This window comes from Antechinus flavipes, chromosome 1, assembly GCF_016432865.1.
Source record: "Antechinus flavipes isolate AdamAnt ecotype Samford, QLD, Australia chromosome 1, AdamAnt_v2, whole genome shotgun sequence".
NCBI classification, from domain to species: domain Eukaryota; kingdom Metazoa; phylum Chordata; class Mammalia; order Dasyuromorphia; family Dasyuridae; genus Antechinus; species Antechinus flavipes.
The window spans coordinates 312,608,199-312,626,510 of record NC_067398.1 but is presented as its reverse complement, the minus strand read 5'-3'; the positions used below and the strand labels follow the sequence as shown (position 1 = coordinate 312,626,510).

General features: G+C 41.9%; 2 protein-coding genes and 1 long non-coding RNA gene across 7 annotated transcripts; 1 reads left to right on the top strand and 2 right to left on the bottom strand.

Moving 5' to 3' along the window:
* Window positions 1-51: 51 nt before the first annotated feature.
* On the bottom strand, window positions 52-1,308 carry CCL27 (C-C motif chemokine ligand 27). Its single transcript, XM_051965652.1, has 3 exons — window positions 824-1,308; window positions 484-616; window positions 52-381 (listed from the first exon to the last, which is right to left on the bottom strand). Exons 1-3 carry the CDS (start codon window positions 888-890, stop codon window positions 285-287), a joined length of 297 nt encoding a protein of 98 aa, XP_051821612.1. The 5' UTR covers window positions 891-1,308; the 3' UTR covers window positions 52-284.
* A 1,142-nt stretch (window positions 1,309-2,450) lies between these two features.
* On the bottom strand, window positions 2,451-8,015 carry LOC127540798 (uncharacterized). 4 transcript variants are annotated; one of them, XM_051965685.1, is made up of 4 exons: window positions 7,632-8,015; window positions 4,421-4,489; window positions 4,144-4,203; window positions 2,451-3,882 (listed from the first exon to the last, which is right to left on the bottom strand). In XM_051965685.1, the coding sequence occupies exons 2-4, from the start codon at window positions 4,465-4,467 to the stop codon at window positions 3,693-3,695; spliced, it is 297 nt and encodes a 98-aa protein (XP_051821645.1). In that variant the 5' UTR covers window positions 4,468-4,489; window positions 7,632-8,015; the 3' UTR covers window positions 2,451-3,692. The 4 variants fall into 4 exon arrangements, with proteins under 4 accessions (XP_051821645.1, XP_051821630.1, XP_051821637.1 ...); XM_051965670.1 differs by lacking the exon at window positions 7,632-8,015 and adding an exon at window positions 7,490-7,597; XM_051965677.1 differs by lacking the exon at window positions 7,632-8,015 and adding an exon at window positions 4,582-7,476.
* LOC127540821 (uncharacterized) lies at window positions 7,784-17,681 on the top strand. Of its 2 annotated transcripts, XR_007948291.1 has the most exons (4): window positions 7,784-7,882; window positions 13,022-13,079; window positions 15,164-15,382; window positions 17,323-17,681. It is a non-coding gene; the product is annotated as an uncharacterized LOC127540821 (long non-coding RNA). The 2 variants fall into 2 exon arrangements; XR_007948293.1 differs by lacking the exon at window positions 15,164-15,382.
* The last annotated feature ends 631 nt before the right edge of the window (window positions 17,682-18,312 follow it).

The window sequence follows — 18,312 nt, the reverse complement described above, 5'->3', positions numbered from 1 at the left end:
CTCCTGCTCACCCCTGTTTCCTTAAATGTCTGGCGCTACCAGAGGCTCATCTTTATTAACTCATCTTTATTAGGGGAAGACAGTGCAGAGCTCAGCCCCAGGTTCATTTGCTGTCTCCCCACCTCTAAGGAAACGACTGCCATCTCACCCCCAGTGGGTCAGCCAACATATGGGATTGGGTTTTTGAGGAAAAAGACCTGAACTGCAAGGTATCAGACTTACAGGAGACTGGATGAAACGGGAGGGTGGGGGGTGGGGGTCAGGCAGTTGGGCAGAGCCTGGGCTTATGACTTCTGTAGCATCCTGTTTCGGGACAACCACCGAGCTAGAGACGGGTTCTTTGGGTGAACACAAACAGGTGATCCGTGTTTTCGGTGCAGCCTGAGGGGACAGGATAAGGGATTAGTTGGGAGAGCAAGAGAAGGGCATGGGAGGAACTGAGTGAGGAGTCTTAGAGGGAAGCTGGGGGTCAAGTGGACTCACACATAAGCCTTTATATGACAGTCGCCATTGGCTTCTTGTAGATCCACCCGGTTGACATTCCGAAGGAGTTTAATGGGAAGATTCTTTTGATAGACTTGGGTGCAGCATGAGATGCTGGGCGGTAGGGGTAGTGCTAAGGGAAGTAGAGGAAGAACGGGCGCTCAGAGTGATCTTAGAGGATTGTGTCCTCTCATCCCTCCCCAAGCGTTTGAGGGGCCTCTTCCTACAATCTAGGAGACGCCAGCTAGCAGCCTTGGCAGCCTAACAGACACCACCCCACCACCCATCCAAGAGTTCCGCTACCCTCCCAATAGTTTCAGATCCCCCTTTTGAATCTCACCTCTCCTGGGGCTGAAGTTGAGCAGTAGCAACAGGATTAGGCTTAGGGTTATTTCCATTCCCTTCATGTTGCTTCTAGTGAGTTTAGGCTGTGTGTGGAACCTCTGAAAATGTGCTCTCTGGGGCCCCGCTTTTTAATTGGGGCAGGTTTGGGGGGGTGGAGTTCCCCTCCACCTGAGATCTGAATGAAGGCATTCTTGGAAGCTCCACCCTCTTTGGGTCTGTGTGGAAGTTCTGTTTCTTTCCCTAATTATCACCCCTTCTGTGATGGAGTGGGGAATGGAGCCCTCGGGCAGCAGATGAATCAGGGCAAGTGGGTCTCAGGTTCTTTATTGTTCAGTGGCCAAACAGCCTGATTAGTCGCCTGTTAGCAGGTTCGTTCAAGGTAAATGCCGTTGGATGATAGCGACTTTTGGACAGCACTGTCCTGTTTCTATACAGTATGGGTCCTCCAGTAGTTTATATTTCTACCTTGAGTTCCCCATCTCCATGTCCCTCTGTGTACTTGAAGCCTAGGGCTAGAACTCCAGAGGCCTCTTAGTCCTGGGCCTGTTGCTAAATAGTTTTCTGGACAAAAATCCCTCCCTCTCCCCAAACTACTTCCAGCTTCTTCCCAGATTGCTGAATTTCCCTTGTTCTCTTTATTCCGATGGGAGGATATGCAATGGTGAGAAGGGGGCAAACATGGAAATTCTTACAGCCATAATGATAAGCTGTGACACACTCATGATCACACTATGATACCCCTCCATGCATTCAGAATCACATTAGTCACATAAAGTACCAGTCACTTGAAATACTCTTGTATTCATGAGCCCTTATGAGAGGCGGCTCTGTATGGGAAACAGCTGATGTTTGTGAATGCAAACTGAAGTTGATAGAAGATCTGGCAGATTCTTCCCCCACCCTTTATTTCTTGTCCCAGCCTGTTCCTCTTATCAGGAAAAAGTGATTTATCATAGTAATTTGCAAACATAAATTTGAGCCAATTCCCTCCTTTTCCCACAGATGATGGAAATAGGAAACAGACTATAGAATGCTGCCTCAAAGATGATTTTCTGGAGGATTGAATAGGACAGTCCTGCTTTATCCCAAAGCGCCAACCCTACTCCAATAGAGTGTCCCTCTTGTTTTTCCTTAAAATGTGGAAAGCTAACTGAACTTGCTCTCTAAATTCCCCAATTTGGAAGACTGTGAGATATAAGGGAGGTGATGGATGATAATGATTTTGATTGAGATAATTTTTGAGTGAATTTGATTTGGGCCCTTTTCTGGAATCAGGGCAAGGGCATCAGGGATCTAAGCCATTGGAGCTTTTGGCTTGACATCCTGGGGACACCTGAGTGGGAAGGGGAGAATATTCCTCATTTCTTGATGAAGCAAAGTGGGTGGGTGAGAAGAGATAAAAGTTAAATTGATACTAGGTTAGTCTCAGAGGCACCGCCCACCTTAGGAAAATGCCCAGTTTCTTTCCTTGTCATGTCTCCGGAATGTGTCCGTTTGAACGAGGAGATAAGAGGTTCCTAAAAGGGCTTTGGATCCCCAACCTGACCCCAGTCACGACCTTCCATGACGACAAAAATCTATGGCTCAGGAGCTCAAGTACAACTCATCCACTTCTAATGAGGAATGGTTGAAAGACTTGCCAATATTTAATTTGGAAAAGATAAAAGTGAGGGAAACATTTTAAGAGCTTAAAAGGGGTTGAGGGTCTGTGGAATTAGAAACCCTGTAGCAGCAGGCAAAACTAGGACAAATGGATGAAAGTTAAAGTTAGATTTTAGCTCAATAAATCCCTAACAATTAGTTTTTAAGTAAGTGAAATATATTTCCTCCTGTTATTTCCCATCTATTGCGTTGATTAAACAGACGATAATGTCAGGAATGAATTCATGTGTTAAGGTAGCTAAGGTTCCTTTCAATTCTGTTTATGTCTGGGTAGTTTAAAGACTAGCTGTGTAGGGCATTGGATGGGGGTAATAGGTAACTAAAGTAGGCTAGTGCACCTGCACCTTGGGGTGGGTTAAGATCTTCATTTAGCACAGAAACCTGGATTTCAAAGTAGTCTGGATTCAAATTTGAACAATTAAGAACCATGTATTTTGTAAGGAAGTTTTGTGTACTTCGACTGTGTTCATCTGTTTTTACTTTAGCTTCTTAGTAATGGTCGAAAAAAACTTTAAACCAAAATAGTTTTCCAGGAACTGAGTAGAAAAAAGGTTGGTTTGCTCCTTGTGGTCATTGCTGGTAGTAGTTGCAAGTTGCCAATAACCGGGGCTAGAGAATGAATAGAAATGTGTGGCACCGGTCAGTTGTAGATGTGTTTCACCCCCCCACACTTGATAGAATTATAGGATTTAGAACTGGAAGGGTCCTTATAAAGACCGTCTATTTTAAACCCCTCGTTTTATTGATGAAACGGAGGCCAAAAAAACTTCCTCCCTCAGGGATTCCATGACATTGGTTATTTGGTAATAGAAGTCCCTGACGCTTGCTCATAGATGGGGTGTTCCTGACGAGTGTCACTGAAGGGCCGCTGGTACTAATTGGGGATCACTGATGAGGGCGATCGGTGATATTTATTGATAGCCCCTTAGAGGGGGAATTCCTGATACTGATGAGAAGTCCCTGATGAGGTCAATGATATTGATTTGGGGGGAAGAGGGGACTGCTGCAGCTCGAATGAGGAGAAGAGTGTAGAAAGAAGGGTAACGATCTTCCCAATCCCACGGCTTTCCCCTTGGGGTACGGAAAACGTAAGCACCAAACCCAGTCCGCACTCATGGTGGTTCCCTTCCTCTTCCCTCCCCCCACCCAACAGCGGCAGCGGCAGAGACTGGCTGGCAGAGTCAGGATCCGGGTTAAATCCTTTACTCCACGGCACTGCTGGGGAGCGGCTGGGCCCCGGCCGGATAGACTGATGCTTGCTGGTTCCCCCGGGGCGGAACTGCCGGACGGCGGGGACTGCTTCGCCTGGAGGGGTGGGGGCCCAAGCCCCTGGACAGGCAGCTCACTAGGCGGGGAAGGGGCTCCAGCTTCTGCCTCTGGGGGGGTGCTGCGCTGTGGAGGGTTCACCGGCAAGGCTCCAGCGGCCTGGACAGGAGGGGGACTAGGGGCGGGCTAGTGAGGGAGCGAGGGGCGGGGCGCAGGCCACAGCCAGCCCTCCTCCCTCTGTCCCCACCCCAGCGGGCTCTGAATCTTGGGGGAAGGTGAGGCAGCGCAGCCACTCCAGAGGTGTAGCCGGCCTGCCACCCGGGGAATCCCCACCCCCGGGCCCCCCACCCCCTCGGATTCTTTTCAGACTTTCCAGTTGCACCTCACCTCTTTTCCCTCCGCCACATCCGCAACCAAGGGAAGAAGTAAAAACAGCCCCAATAGATCCTAAAAAAGGGAAACCAAGTGGGGAGAGGAAGGGATGGGGGAGGGGTGGGAAGGCCCAGCCTCTCGACCCTGCCGGAGAAGGGGTCCACATCATGCCTCCTGCCATTTCTCATCACTTGGTCGCACACCTGCCCCTCTTTTATTTCCCAAGCCCCTCTCTCCCCACTCTTAGTCCTCCCCGCCGCCTCCGCCCGTTTGCCCGGTATCCCCAACTCACTCCTCTTCTGCCTCCAGCGCCACTTCGTATCTCTTCAACCCCGGCATGTCCTCGGCTCCAGCCGTAATCCTAAGGAGGTGGATATCGTTGGATGGGGCCTTTGGAGGTCTCAAGGTCCCTAGCATCCCTCACCCATTTCTTCTTCCCTTCCCCTCCCCTGCCTTTTCTGTGAATCAGGCCCTTACTGCGTCCCACACTTCACCAAGGTCCAACAGCAGTTCTCCTGAAAGTAGAAGAGGAGGAGGGTCCTCTGTCGGGGCCCCACCGGCACCTCCCCACCTCCCTCCTCAGACGGGAGCTCAATTAGGCAAAACAGAGAGGCCCCGAAGAGAGGAGGTGCCCAGGGCGAGAGGAAGCTGTTATAGGTGGTTCCAAGGAGCTAAGCCTGGGTGAAGGAGCGTATGTAACTGTAGTCTCAAGGAGAGATCCTTGCCAGGACTGCGCTCTTCCCACCAGCACCCCAAATCCCCCTCAGGAACATCGTCCTATGAGAAGAGAGGACTGTGAGGTAGTGAGGAGAGGGGTTGATGGACAGGGAAAGGATTAGGCTGGGAGACATTCAGGGGATGGGGTCTGATGGAGAGGGAGAGAGAAGATGAGGAGCATTGGGAAAGGCAGGTAAAGGGATGAGGGCTGTTGACAGAATGTGAAGGCTGAGGGACATTGAAGGGCTTAAACAGATGAACAAGGAGTTAGGGATAAGGGACAAATGAGAAAAAGAGAAATTAATATGAGGGGTTAGTCAGGGAGGGTTAGAGAAGGAATAACCCCGGATAGAACAGTGAGGGAAAATGGATTGAGGCAAAGAGGCCATGGAATGAGTGATTTCTAGAGGTTAGGGTCTGAAAGTGAAGAAAAGTTAAGGGTAACCAAAAGATGGAGTCTGAAAGATAATGAAAATCCAAATAGTGAGAGACAATGAAAGGGCAGGAGCCAAGAAAAAAGTGGTTGGGGATAAAAAGCAATGAGGAGAGGAGGATGGGCAGTAAAGAAATCACGATGAGGTATAGTATACAGGGTTGGAACGGAGAGATAGAGAGGGATGAAGACAGAAATGCTGAGAGGAATAGGAACCGGGGAATATGATGAAGTAGATAAAGGGAAAAGCAGGGAATGAAAGAAAAGGTTGTGAAAGGACGAGGTGAATGATGGAATAGGAGGGAATTAAATGGTATGGAAAGAGATGGACCCAAGTGAAAGGATATGGAATGAGGAAGTGGGGAGTGGGGGGGAGGAGAGTGGAAAAATGGGGGGGATAAGGAGGATGGTAAGCAATTAAGATGGATGGAGCAAGAGTGAGTGTTGGATAAGAAGGGTCCTAAAGGGCAATGAAAGGAAGAGGACTGAGGGAGTAGCCAGCATGAAAAAAATAGGATTGTTGTGGAAGGATGAAGAAGGGTGAGGGAGAGGGGGAATAAAAAAGATGAATACAGGGGTGAATGAATGAAAGAGTAAAGGGAAGAAATTTAGAATAAAAGGAAGAGGACTGAGGGAGTAGCCAGTATGAAAAAAAAAATAGGATTATGGTGGAAGGATGAAGAAGGGTGAGGGAGAGGGGGAATAAAAAAGATGAATACAGGGGTGAATGAATGAAAGAGTAAAGGGAAGAAATTTAGAATAAAAGGAAGAGGACTGAGGGAGTAGCCAGTATGAAAAAAATAGGATTGTGGTGGAAGGATGAAGAAGGGTGAGGGAGAAGGGGGAATAAAAAGATGAATACAGGGGTGAATGAATGAAAGAGTAAAGGGAAGAAATTTAGAATAAAAGGAAGAGGACTGAAGGAGTAGCCAGTATGAAAAAAAATAGGATTGTGGTGGAAGGATGAAGAAGGGTGAGGGAGAAGGGGGAATAAAAAGATGAATACAGGGGTGAATTAATGAAAGAGTAAAGTGAAGAAGTTTAGGCTATAGGGTGAATGAAGAGGATAGGGACTGAAAAGGGTAAGGGAATGGAGTAAGGGATAGAAGAGAGTGCAGCTGGGAGATGAGGGTAAGGGAATGTGAGGAGTGAAAAAGATGGGAGAGAAGAGACAGAAAGTGGAGTAATGAGATTGAGCTGGGTGGGGTGGTAGGGAATGAAAAATGAAAGCGGTTGGAGTTGAGGAACAAGAAATGAAGGTGATAAATGAGAAGTGAGGGAATTGGGATAAGAAGAGGTGATAATGAGATGGTTTGGAGTGAGAAATTGGGATTGAAGAAATGGGAGTTATGGGTGGTTAGGAGGGGAAATGAAAAGATAAGGATTGGAGGATGAAGGAGAATGAGTCGGGGATGAGTGAGGGATAGAATAAATGAGGTGAATAATGGATAAGTGAGAGGGATAGTAGAGATGAAGAACAAGGAGTATAAAGAGGGATATTGAGAGGTAAAGAGTGAAGAAACCAGGGGGGAAATAGGGGATGAGGAATGAGGGGGTTGATGGAAGATGGGGAGTTATAAAAGGAGATGGGAGGATTAGGAATAAAGGGGATAAGAAGTGAGAAACAGAAATGAAGAGAGAAAGAATGAGGAAGTGGAGTGAAGATGAGAAGTGAAGCGGGTGGGGGATGGGACAATTTGAATGTTGAGTGAGGGGATTTCGGTATTGAAGGAAGAAGGGGAAGGTTAGGAATGAGGGGAATGGGGATGATGATGAGAAGGCGATGAGAAAATAAGGAATAAAATAGAATGGAGTATGGGATGATGTGAATGTTAGGGGGTTGGGGGATGAAGATCAAGGGGAAAGCTAAGCGAAGGGGATGGGGAAGATAAGAAAAGGGAGAATTTTAAAAATGAGTGACGGGGTATGAAGTGTGGGAAAGACGGGATGCAAGCGAGGGGAGAGAGGAGTTTGAGTAGTGAGTGGGGGACGGTGGATGAATGGGGGTGATCGGAAGGATGGGAAGCGAGAGGGATGATGGGAGATGAGCAGCGAAGGAATGGGAATGAGGATGAGCAGTGACAAGGAAAATGGGAGATAAACATTGAATAGGGATGATCGGAGGATTAGGAGGGAGAGGTATGAGAGGGGTGACGAACGTGAAGCTCGGGCTAGAGGGTGAAGGTAGGGATGGGGGAGGTGGGGAGTCACCTGGGAGGAGGGGCCTGAGGACCTGCGCAGCAGCCTGAGCTCCCTCCCTCCCTGGTTTCGCCCTAGAGACCGTTACACGGTGACGGCAACGTCATAGGGGCTGGCTGGCTAGCGGAGAGGGCGGAGCCTGCCTGACACTCACCCCGGGTGGGTCTCCGTTCCCACGTGGGCGAGCCTGGGCTTCCAAAGCAGTGCCCGCTGCGTCTCGGAGGGACAGGAGTGCTCGGGCGTGTGTGTCACTCCGACTTCCTGCCGGCACTGGAGGTGGGGAAGGAGGAGAAGGAGGAGGTGCTATTCGACAGAAGGCATGGAGGAGCAGTGGTTCCAAGCAGCAGAAATCTCCCAATTAGGGGACAAGATGCCCCGGGGATCAAGCAGAGTTAGAGCCAAGAAGTAAGACTCCCTCTCTTGGTCTCAGCAGTGTAAGGAAGGCTCAGGCCCTTAGCCTTAGGGAGGATGCAGGATACCCAAAGAGCCAATGCAAGGGGGAGAGGGAAAGGTTTTTTTTTTTTTTTTTTTTTTTTTTTTGTCAGAGTCGGGAAAAGGACCCACGCAGGAATTCTGCTAGCATCACGTGTAATCTCCCTGTCCCTGCTTCTCCTCCCTCAGTCACCTCCCCCTTCCCGGCTGTCATGGTACTTAGGGATATTTTAAGTTCTTGAGTGATTCCAAATCCATTTTGGGTGGACTCTAGTTTGTGGATAGTTGTGGATAAAAGTTACAGAGGATAAGTAGGTATGGATGGGTTACAGTTTTTCTTTGGAGGGCATTTCCAAATCGATTAGACTCATTTGGGTATTTGAACTGAAGAAAGGGTGAAGCTGCTTCTTCCTTCTGTGGTCCCTCTTTAATCACACCTCTAGCTGTCCAAATCTTCCACTTTCTCTTTATAGTACTTCCAAGAGATCTCTATAAGGGATGAAGTCATCCCCTCGGTGTTTTCCCCTTTCCCTTTACCCTCTGACATCTATCTCCACTCCACTTCCACTTTCAATCTCCTCAAATTCCCCACCAGATTTCCCTTCTCTTCCCACAAAAAGCACTGCCCATCAGCTGTTAGCCAAGAAGAAGTAGTGATAGATTCCCCAAAGAAGCACATTTCAGAGAGTGGCTCTCCAAGCCAGAGGGACTTTTGGGTTCCTTAAAGCAGGACATTGGAAAGATTAGAGTTAATGAAAAACATTGGACAGGAGCAGGGCAAGAAGATGGAAGAGACTGGAGGAACGGAAAGTACTTGTTCTAAAATAGGAGGCTAAGGGAGGGGCTGTTGGTTATTCTGGAATCTCTCTTACCTCAATCCAGAAAAACAGAGAACAAGCTCAGACAGAACAAGGTGCAGACAGGGAGACAAATGAGAAAAGAGGAGAGGGATCGAGAATGAGATAGACAGAGAAAACGAAAAGAATTCATAGTCTCCATGCTGCCCACCTAGTGAGCAGATCTTTCCTGAAATATAGTATTAGATTCTAGTTAAGATGGAACTAGTTACAATTTGAGAGAGGGCGAAATTCCCCTTCCTGATGCTTTTCTTTATCGGGCAGGAGTATACCTTAACTCTTCCCAGATTTATCCATCAGGGATCCTGTATACCTGCATTTCTCCAAATCATCCACTTCTGTTTGTTTCCAATCCAGTTTCCCCTTCCTCTCCTTAGACTTCTCTTTCCCCTTTCTTTTCCTCTCTCCCTTCCTCTCTCTCTCTCTCTCTCTCTCTCTCTCTCTCTCTCTCTCTCTCTCTCTCTCTCTCTCTCGCCTCCCCTCTCTTCCTTTCCTCTCCTCTCTTCTCTTCCTATCCCAAGGATATGAAATAGTTATTCCTACTGGACTGATATTGGACCTTGAATTCCATTCTTTCAGCTTCAAAAGCAAACCTAGTGTCCAGAATTCGAGGGGGAAAGCCTAAGCCTCCCCTCTATCCCCTGCATGCTGTCATTGTTTCTGATCTTGTTAGCTCCCACATTTGTGAAAATGTATCCTGTGTCTGCCCTTCTAAGGACTTTACTATGGATATGTCTCAGTAAGAGTTAATTCTGGGTTGAGATTCTCAGTATCCAAAAGGGATGTGGGCTGTGTTTATCTCATAGAGTCATAGATCACAGGATGTCAGAGTTGAAAGGGACCTCTGGAAGTGTCTAATTCTAACCTACTCTCCAAAATACCCAATAGTGGATGTTAAAAATATTTTCCTGGTGTCTTGCAAATCAAATCAAAAAGTCTCTAAGCTGAACAGGAAGAGAGGGGGAGAAAAAGTGCCTATATTTATCTACTAAACTAAATGTCAGAGAGAGTAGCTATAATGTAGGAAGAAGAATGGCAGGAGAAATCAATGTTCACAAAAGACAAAATCTAAGAAAGGACACTTGCATAAATCATGGTCTTAGATGTTTGTTTAAAAATGCAAAATTGTAGGCAATAAGCAAGATTCTAATACAAGGAGGCAAATTTGCCTCCTAAATATCACCGAGGCTTGATGGAATGAGACACAGACAGGAATATGGCTCTGGAATGATATGCCTGACAAAAAACTCAAAATAACCAGTATGGGTAATGAGAGGGTGTGGGAAGTATTATTAAGATGATAACAATCACTTGAGGAAATCTGGGAACAACAAGAAAAATAACAAGCATTTGGCTGAAGCGCTATAGAAGCAAATATAAAAGTAATATTACCTTCATAGTATACCTCAGGATCCTCGAATAACCTGAGAAAAAAAATGATTTTGAGAAACAGATTACAAGCCTGGCATAGAGGCATAACATAGAAGTGATAAGGGAATTGCAATCATTCAGACATCTGCTAGAGCATATCTCTACCCAGAGCAGTACAACTGATGAGGTGTTGACTTGCTTTAATTATAATTTTCTCCAGAACACAAAGGAACCAAGAAGGGGAATTTTATTCTGCATCTGATTCCCATCAACAGGAAGAAACTAGTTGTTGGAAGGGAAAGGATGGGAATCTTCAGAAGAAGCAACAATTTCATCTTAGAATTTGTGCTTGAAAAGGAGAGAGGAAATCAAATTTAATGTGACATGAATATCAGATTTTAGGAGAGTAGATTTTTAAAGGGTTCAGAGGAAATATAGGTAGAATCCAATAAAGGAAATTAGCCCAAGGAGTTGGGAAAACTTTCAAGAATGAAATTCTAAAGATGCCAAGAGAAATGTCAAATGATGAAGGGGGGGGAAAGGGAGCTGTCAAAATAGGTTGATGTAGATGTACAAGAAACTGATTAGTCAACTTTGATTTTACAAAGACAGAAACTTAGAAGCAAAGACTAGTAATAAATGATGAATATAAAAGTTTGATATATAAGGCTAGTGTCCACAGTTCAAAAACTCAGAATGAGTTGGAGTTGATGAAGAAAGTTAAGGACAGCAAAACGGTTAATGGAGCATCTCACTCCCTTTGATGAACTAAAGTGATCTGGCCCCAAGTAAATCACCAGCTAGAATCCTGAAACATTTAGTGGATGTGTGATGGCTGATATAATGGTTTTTGAAAAATTGTAAGAGAAATGGTACTATAAGACTGTTGAAGGGGAAATGTCCCAGTCTCATAAAAGGAAGTGGAATCAGCAAACTATAAGCTAGTAAACTTGTCTTAGACTTATGATAAAATTCTAAAATATATTGTTTTTTTTAATCAATAATATTTTATTTTTCCAAATACATGCAAGGATAGTTTTCAACATTCTCCCTTCTCCCCAAGACAGCAAGCACTCCAGCATAGTTTAAATATGCATAATTCTTCTAAACATATAAAATAATATTGTTAAAGAGAAGATTTTGCAGGTTAACTAGAAGAAGTAGTGATCACAAATAGCCAGCATGATTTCATCAAGAACAGATTATGCTAGGGGCACCTATGCATCACAGCTAATGGAGCTTGGGCCCTGGAATCAAAAGGATCTGAGTTCAAATTTGACCTCAGATACTTGTGTGGACCCTTTGGTAAGTTACTTAACCCTGACTGTCTCAAAAAATGAAACAAAACATGCCAAACTAATCTTATTATTTGACATGATTACTAAAATTGTCCTCATTGTACTAAAAATGTTCCCCACATATAACATGAGGATAAGAGTATGTGGCTTGAAGGCAGGTAGAATAGACATCTCTAACCTTTCCTTCCATTTTTCTCCAAAGAAAATGAATTCCTGCTAGGAGGGGGGAAGCAGGTGATTGAGGTAAAAGGCTTGGTCACTTTGTTTTCTTCAGAAAGAGGGAATATTGGACTAGAATTATATTTATATTCTCCTTGTATATTTTAGTCTATGGACTTGACTTTTTCAACTGTGGGTCTCAAACCCATATGGAATCTCATAACTCAACTGGGGTCACAAAATTATGATTTATTATCAGTAAATGTTTAATTTATATATTAGTATTCAAATATATTTTGTATATTTGTATATATTTACATATCTAAGTCATGTAAACATTTCTCAGGTGAAAAGCAATCATGAGTAGAAAAAGTTTAAGAATCTCTGCCCTAGACCAGATATATAGAGACCATATATAGGTATATGAAATATATATACAAATCAAACATTTACTGATAATAAACATAATTTTGTGACCCCCCCCAATCCAGTTACATAATCATATATAGGATCACAACCCAAAGTTTAAGAAGCTTTGGTCTAGGGAACATGATTTTCAGGTTCAAGCTAACTTCCAATCACCATTTTATTAATGGGGGAAGCAGAAATCCAAGATTTCTATTTAAGATTTGATTTCTGTTCTACCAAATATCAATTCCACAATAAACAGACATAGAAATTAGCAATAAAACTCATTTATCAAATTCCATAGCAAAACAGAAATCAGAAAACATATACATAGGAGAATACATATTAGTTAATTCAGAGTAAAGAAGCTCTCCCATCAGGAGCAAGGTAACTCCAGTCAATTAAAAGAGAACACCTCAGATTTCACCTAAGAAGAAAATCCCAAAGTCTCTAGCATAATAAACTCTGAAGATAGGGAGAGTATAGAGATTACCAGCTTCTCTCATATCAGCTTATTCCTAGAATCTTATTTTCCCTTCAGAAGAGCAGCTTCCCTCCTATTCTCATTAACTCTGCCCTGACCCTCAAGCAGAATTGGGGCTTTGGTCTTCCCCACTGAGAGGAGAGTCCCATATCAATGGGCTTTGGGACTCAGGCTACATGTGTATCAAAATAAAACTATAGATACAATTTATCTAAATTTTAGAGAAGCACTGATAACAACTTTTCTAGAAAAATGGAGAGTTGGTGGACTAGATTATAGCACAATTGGATGGATTTAGAATTAATTTAATGGATATATCCAAAGGATTGTTCTTAGAGGTTTGATGTCAGCATGAAGGAAGGTTCCAGCAGAGCACTCAGCACTTATTTTGGTGCTGTTTTATATTTTTATTAATTTTGTAGAGATTTTATTAAGTTTATAGATGATCCCAAACTGGATGACAAAGACAGGATGTTTATAGATCATAAGATTTAGAGCTGAAAGGGCACATCTAATCCGACTGCCTCTTTTACAGATGGAGAAACTGAAGCCCAGAGAAATGGAGTGACTGGTTCAATTAGGTCAAGTAGGTGGTAAGTAACAGTGTAAAGAAAAAAACCCATCTTCGAGGACTCCAGAACCAATTCTCATTTTATTGTTTGTTGATTTAGGTGCTGTTAACCCCTGTACTGCTCAGACCACAAATGAAATAATTATGTTCAGAACTTGGTGCCATGTTTTAGGAAGAAAATTGAAAAGCTGGTGAGCTTCGAGTTAAACCAACCAGCATAATGAAGTGCCTCATGTTCAGGCATATCCTCTCCCTCTCCCATCCCCTCTCCTTTAATAGAATATAAGAAGTTTAACAATAGAGAATATTTCATATTTGTCCTTGTATTATCAGGATCTTGCATTGTGCTTAACAAGCTTTTAATAAATGCTAAGTGAATGAAGAGTGAATAATTAGTTGAAATAACTGAGATATATAACTTGGAGAAGATACAGGAGGGACATGATTTATATCTCTAAATATTTGGAGGGCTGTTGCTTAAAAGATGGACTAGATATATTTAGTTTGGCCTCATAAAGCATTGTAGATAGGAAAATTTAAGTTTGATATGAAAAAAATCTCCCTAACCATTAGAACTATTCAGCTAGGTAGTACAGTGGATAGAGCACCAGTATTGGAGACAGGATATCTTGAATTCAGTTTGAATGTGACCCTGGGCAAGTTATTTAATCCTGATTACCTTTATTATTTTTTTTTTTTCCTGAGGCAATTGGGATAAGTGACTTCCCCAGGGTCACATAGCTAGGAAGTATGAAGTGTCTGATTCTGGATTTGAACTCGGGTTCTCCTGACTTCAAGGCCAGTACTCTATCCACTATGCTATCTAGCTGTCTCCACCCCAATTACCTTTTTAAAAAAATATTATTTTTTTCTGTTATATAAATGCATTAATTTTTTAAATACACATTTCTTTATGAGTTATGTGGGGAGAGAAAAATCAGAACAAAAAAGAAAAACCACAAGAGAAAAAACAGAAAAAGAAAAAAATGAACACAGCATGTGTTGATTTACATTCAGTCTCCATAGTTCTCTCTCTGGATTGAGATGGCATTTTCCATCCAAAGTTTATTGGGATTGCCTTGGATCACTGAACCTCTGAGAAGAATCAAGTCTTTCATAGTTGATCATTGCACAATCTTGCTGATACTATGTACAATGTATTCCTGGTACTGCTTGATTCATCAGCATCAATTTGTGTAACTTTCCAGGTCTTTCTAAAATCAGCTTATTCATCACTTTAAAAAATGTTAATAGCTTTTTATTTACAAGTTATATGCATGGATAATTTTACAGCATTGACAATTGCCAAACCTTTTATTCCAATTTTTCCCCTCTCTCCCCACCCACCCCTCCCCTGGATGGCAGGATGACCAATACATCTTAAATATATTAAAGTATAAATTAAATACAAAATAAGTATACATGTCCAAACCATTATTTTGCTGTACAAAAAGAGTCAGACTCTGAAATATTGTACAATTAGCCTGTGAAGGAAATAAAAATTGAAGGCGGGCAAAAATATAGAGATTGGGGATTCAATGTAATGGTTCTTAGTCATCTCCCAGAGTTCTTTAGCTGGGTGTAGCTGGTTCAGTTCAATACTGCTCCATTGGAACTGATTTGGTTCATCTCATTGCTGTTATTCATCATTTTTGATAGAACAATAATATTTCATTGCTTTCATATAACATAACTTATTCAGCCATTCCCCAACTGATGAGCATCTACTTATTTTCTAATTCTTTGCTACCACAAAAAGAGCTGCAACAAACATTTTTGCACATTTGTCCTTTTCTCTCCTCCAGTTAACTTAAAAAAAAAAAAAAACTATTCTAAAGTGGGATGGGCTGCTTTTAGAGGTAATAGGTGCTCCAATCAATAAACACATATTTATTAGTTACTTAGAATGTTTCAGGTTCTGTCTTGTCCTATATGCTAAGGATATAAGTACAAAGAATGAAATAATCTCTTCAAAAAAGTGTGGATGACTATTAGTCATTATATGTCATTAAGGGAATTCTTTTTCTCTCATATTCTACCCAATGGCTGTTGAGTCTCTTCTAACTCTAAACTTTGGTAAATTCTCTTAACCTCCTCATTTTATAGATAAAGAAATTATGGCCCCAAGAAGTTGTAAAAGAACTTGCCCATGGTTAGTGAGGAACCAAGACTAGGAGCCCATCATCACAGAATCACAGAAAAGCAGAGTAAGAGGCCTTCTTGATGGTCCTCCAGCACTCTGACAGCATCCTGAGTCACCAGGAACAGCCCATGTTAATTTCCAGGACCCATCCTTTACTGAGAGCTTACAACTTCCATTCTTAGGTGAGAGTACTAAATTATTTCCCTGCGACCCTCAGCTCCTCAACTCACAGACACATTTAAGGGTATCTGCCATCTGCCCCTAATGATCTCAGAATTAGGAAAAATTTCTTCAGAGCAGAATTTCCTTGGAATGATTCTCTATTTGCTGAGCCTCAAGAGAGTGTAATTTTTTTTTTATCGTGAATTTAAGTCATCATCAAACACTAAAAAACAAAAAGGAAAAAGGACCCGTGTGTACAAAAATATTTATAGCAGTTTTTTTAGTGAGGGCAAAGAATTTGAAATTGAGAGATGTCCATCAATTGGGTAGTGGCTGAACAACTTGTGGTGTATGATTGTAATGGATTATTACTGTGTTATAAGAAATGATGAGCAGGATGCTTTAAGAAAAAACCTGGAAAGACTTACATGGGTTGATGCAAAGTGAAACAGTAGAACCAGAACATTGTATTATAGCAACAGCAACATTGTACGATGATCAACTATAAATGACTTAGCTGTTTTCAGCAATACAGTGATCCAAGACAATTCCAAAGGATTCATGATGAAAATGTTATCTATATCCAGAGAAAGAACTAATGAAGTTTGAATGCAGTTTGAAGTATACTTTAAAAAAAATTTATATTTTTTGGAGGGAGAATCCTTGTTTTCTTTCACAACATGACTAACATGGAAATGGTTTTTGTTGTGACTGCACATATACCAATCACTGTCAAATTGTATGATTTCTTGAAGGGGGAAGGGAAGAGAGAATTTGGAAGTTCAACATTTTAAAAAATGTTAAAAATTTTTCATATAATCGGGGCAAATGTTAAATAAAAACAAACAAACTAACATTTCAATATACAAAGAGCAAAAAAAAGCATCTCAGACAGATGTATTGTTTGATTTTTTTGCAACTTAATGAATAGAGAGCTGCCGTCAGGATTAGGAAGTCTTGTATGCAAGTTCCTCCTTTGCCAGATATTAGCAATGTGACTCTGGGCAAGCCATTTAATCTCTCAGCACTCAAGATAATTCTCTAAGACACTAAATTAGAGAGAAGACATCATTTTACATTAGTACAAAAAGCTCCACACACTAGTAACATAAGTCTGGTTTTAAAATTAAAGTGAATAGAGCAGTAAAAAAAATTATTACTCTTCTTGTTTGTGTCTTCTTTTGAAACTTTTTTCTTCTGTCATTTGTATGGTTTTACTGATGTTCTGTTCTTTTCTTTTAAAATATGTATTCCTTCCCCTGAAGCCCTCCCAAAGAAATCTTCCCTTGTAACAAATTAAAAGAAATTATAGTCAAGAAAAACAAATCATTTGAACCATGTCTGAAGATGTATGCCACATTCTACTCCTCTAGTTCAATCCATAACCTCTCTGCCGAGAGGCAGGAAACATATTTCATCACTAGCTTTCTGAAGTCATGACTGATCATTTTTCTGGGCAAAGTTCTGAAGTCTTTTCCTTGAGAGAGCTGTCTACAGTTTATGTCCTCTGCTTACAGACTTTGAGATGTCTCTCTGCACACTCCATCTTTTGCATTATTGATAAACAAACGAAATATGATGATTCTAACACCAGCTCTTATTCTTTAGGTATAACAAACTATTTAATCTTCTATCCAGAGAGTCCCCTTTATCTCTGAAAGTAGAAGCAGAGACAGATGTAAAACAAAGAGACAGATCCCAAATAGGAAAACCCCCATTATGCAAGTTCCACTCTTTTCTTACACTATCACTTCCAGAGTTCTGTAATGCTTTTGGGGTTTCCAGATGTTTTTGAGGAGGCCAGAAAAAGGGGCTGGGTGGAACTTGCCAGGAATAACGATGTGGATGTTTTCCTCTGCCTTAGTGAGACTCTGCTCTGGACTCAGTTTCTCCTTAGAGGTAAAGCAATCCAGGATTCCAAAAACCATAAAATGTCTAAGTTTTGTTTTCTTTTTTTTAGGTGGTAAAACTAGAAACAATCTTTAAGATCAATTGCTTCAACCCCTCACTTTAGATATGAAAAGATTGAAGCTGGAGCTGGAAGGGACCTTGGAGATCACTGAATTTGACCCACTCAAGACCTTCCTCTGAAATTCTCTTGATAAGGTTAGCTCTTAATCAAAGTTAACTCCTTGCCCTGGATGCCCATTGGAGCAATGGCACACAGTTAAGGATTATTGATTGAGTCATGGGTAATAATACAGCTGACCTAGAGAAAATTATGACTGACAAAAGAAAACTGGAGATGACTCCAGTTCCTTGGAAGCCTCTAGTTGATCAAGTATCTCTTTCAAAGAATAAAGTGTTATCAATAAATCATGTGACAGCCTCCTTCTCTCTTAAGAAAGGAGAGTATGGAGGTCAAGAGACAATAGCAAATAGAGGACTCAGAAGAGAATGAAAAATTCCCAGGCTAAACCAAGAGAGTTAAGGAATTCAAACTAAAGCAATAGTGGAGGAGGGAGTTATAAGTTATGGAGGAGTTTCTGAACAAAGAGAAAAATTCTGGGACTATGGATCCTCTTGGACATAGAAGAGTTCCTTTATCAAGTCTCCTAAAGAGAGGTTTCTGGATATTTCCTAGTTCCTGGATCTAGTAAGGAATTCTTAGACTAAATGATAGCTACATATAGAGAAGCCAACTCTTCACTGATCTTATACAGTTATCTTTTCCACATCTTGACTTTACCCATCAAGATTTTGATATCTCTATCACAGAGAAATTAAATGGGAATTTTGATGGTGTTTTAAGGAAGTTGGAAGTTGCAGATGACATGAAAAGACCAATAGATGAGACAGAAAAACTTTAGAACCTCAGAAATGTATGTATAGTATTATATAACAACAATCCATATTTTGCAAAAAGGTACTGTAACATCCCCCAAATAAAGGGGAAAAAAAATTAGACCTTTGTGATACAAAAGGCAGCCAAACATTTTTTTATGTGAAT

Coding starts and splice junctions, on each gene's coding strand:
- CCL27 (XM_051965652.1), bottom strand. CDS start 890: ATGAAGGGAATGGAAATAACCCTAAGCCTAATCCTGTTGCTACTGCTC. Junction 617..823: donor CAACTTCAGCCCCAGGAGAG/GTGAGATTCAAA, acceptor TACTTCCCTTAG/CACTACCCCTACCGCCCAGC. Junction 382..483: donor TGTCATATAAAGGCTTATGT/GTGAGTCCACTT, acceptor CTGTCCCCTCAG/GCTGCACCGAAAACACGGAT.
- LOC127540798 (XM_051965685.1), bottom strand. CDS start 4,467: ATGCCGGGGTTGAAGAGATACGAAGTGGCGCTGGAGGCAGAAGAGGA. Junction 4,204..4,420: donor GCGCTGGAGGCAGAAGAGGA/GTGAGTTGGGGA, acceptor TCCCTTTTTTAG/GATCTATTGGGGCTGTTTTT. Junction 3,883..4,143: donor ATGTGGCGGAGGGAAAAGAG/GTGAGGTGCAAC, acceptor AACCCTCCACAG/CGCAGCACCCCCCCAGAGGC.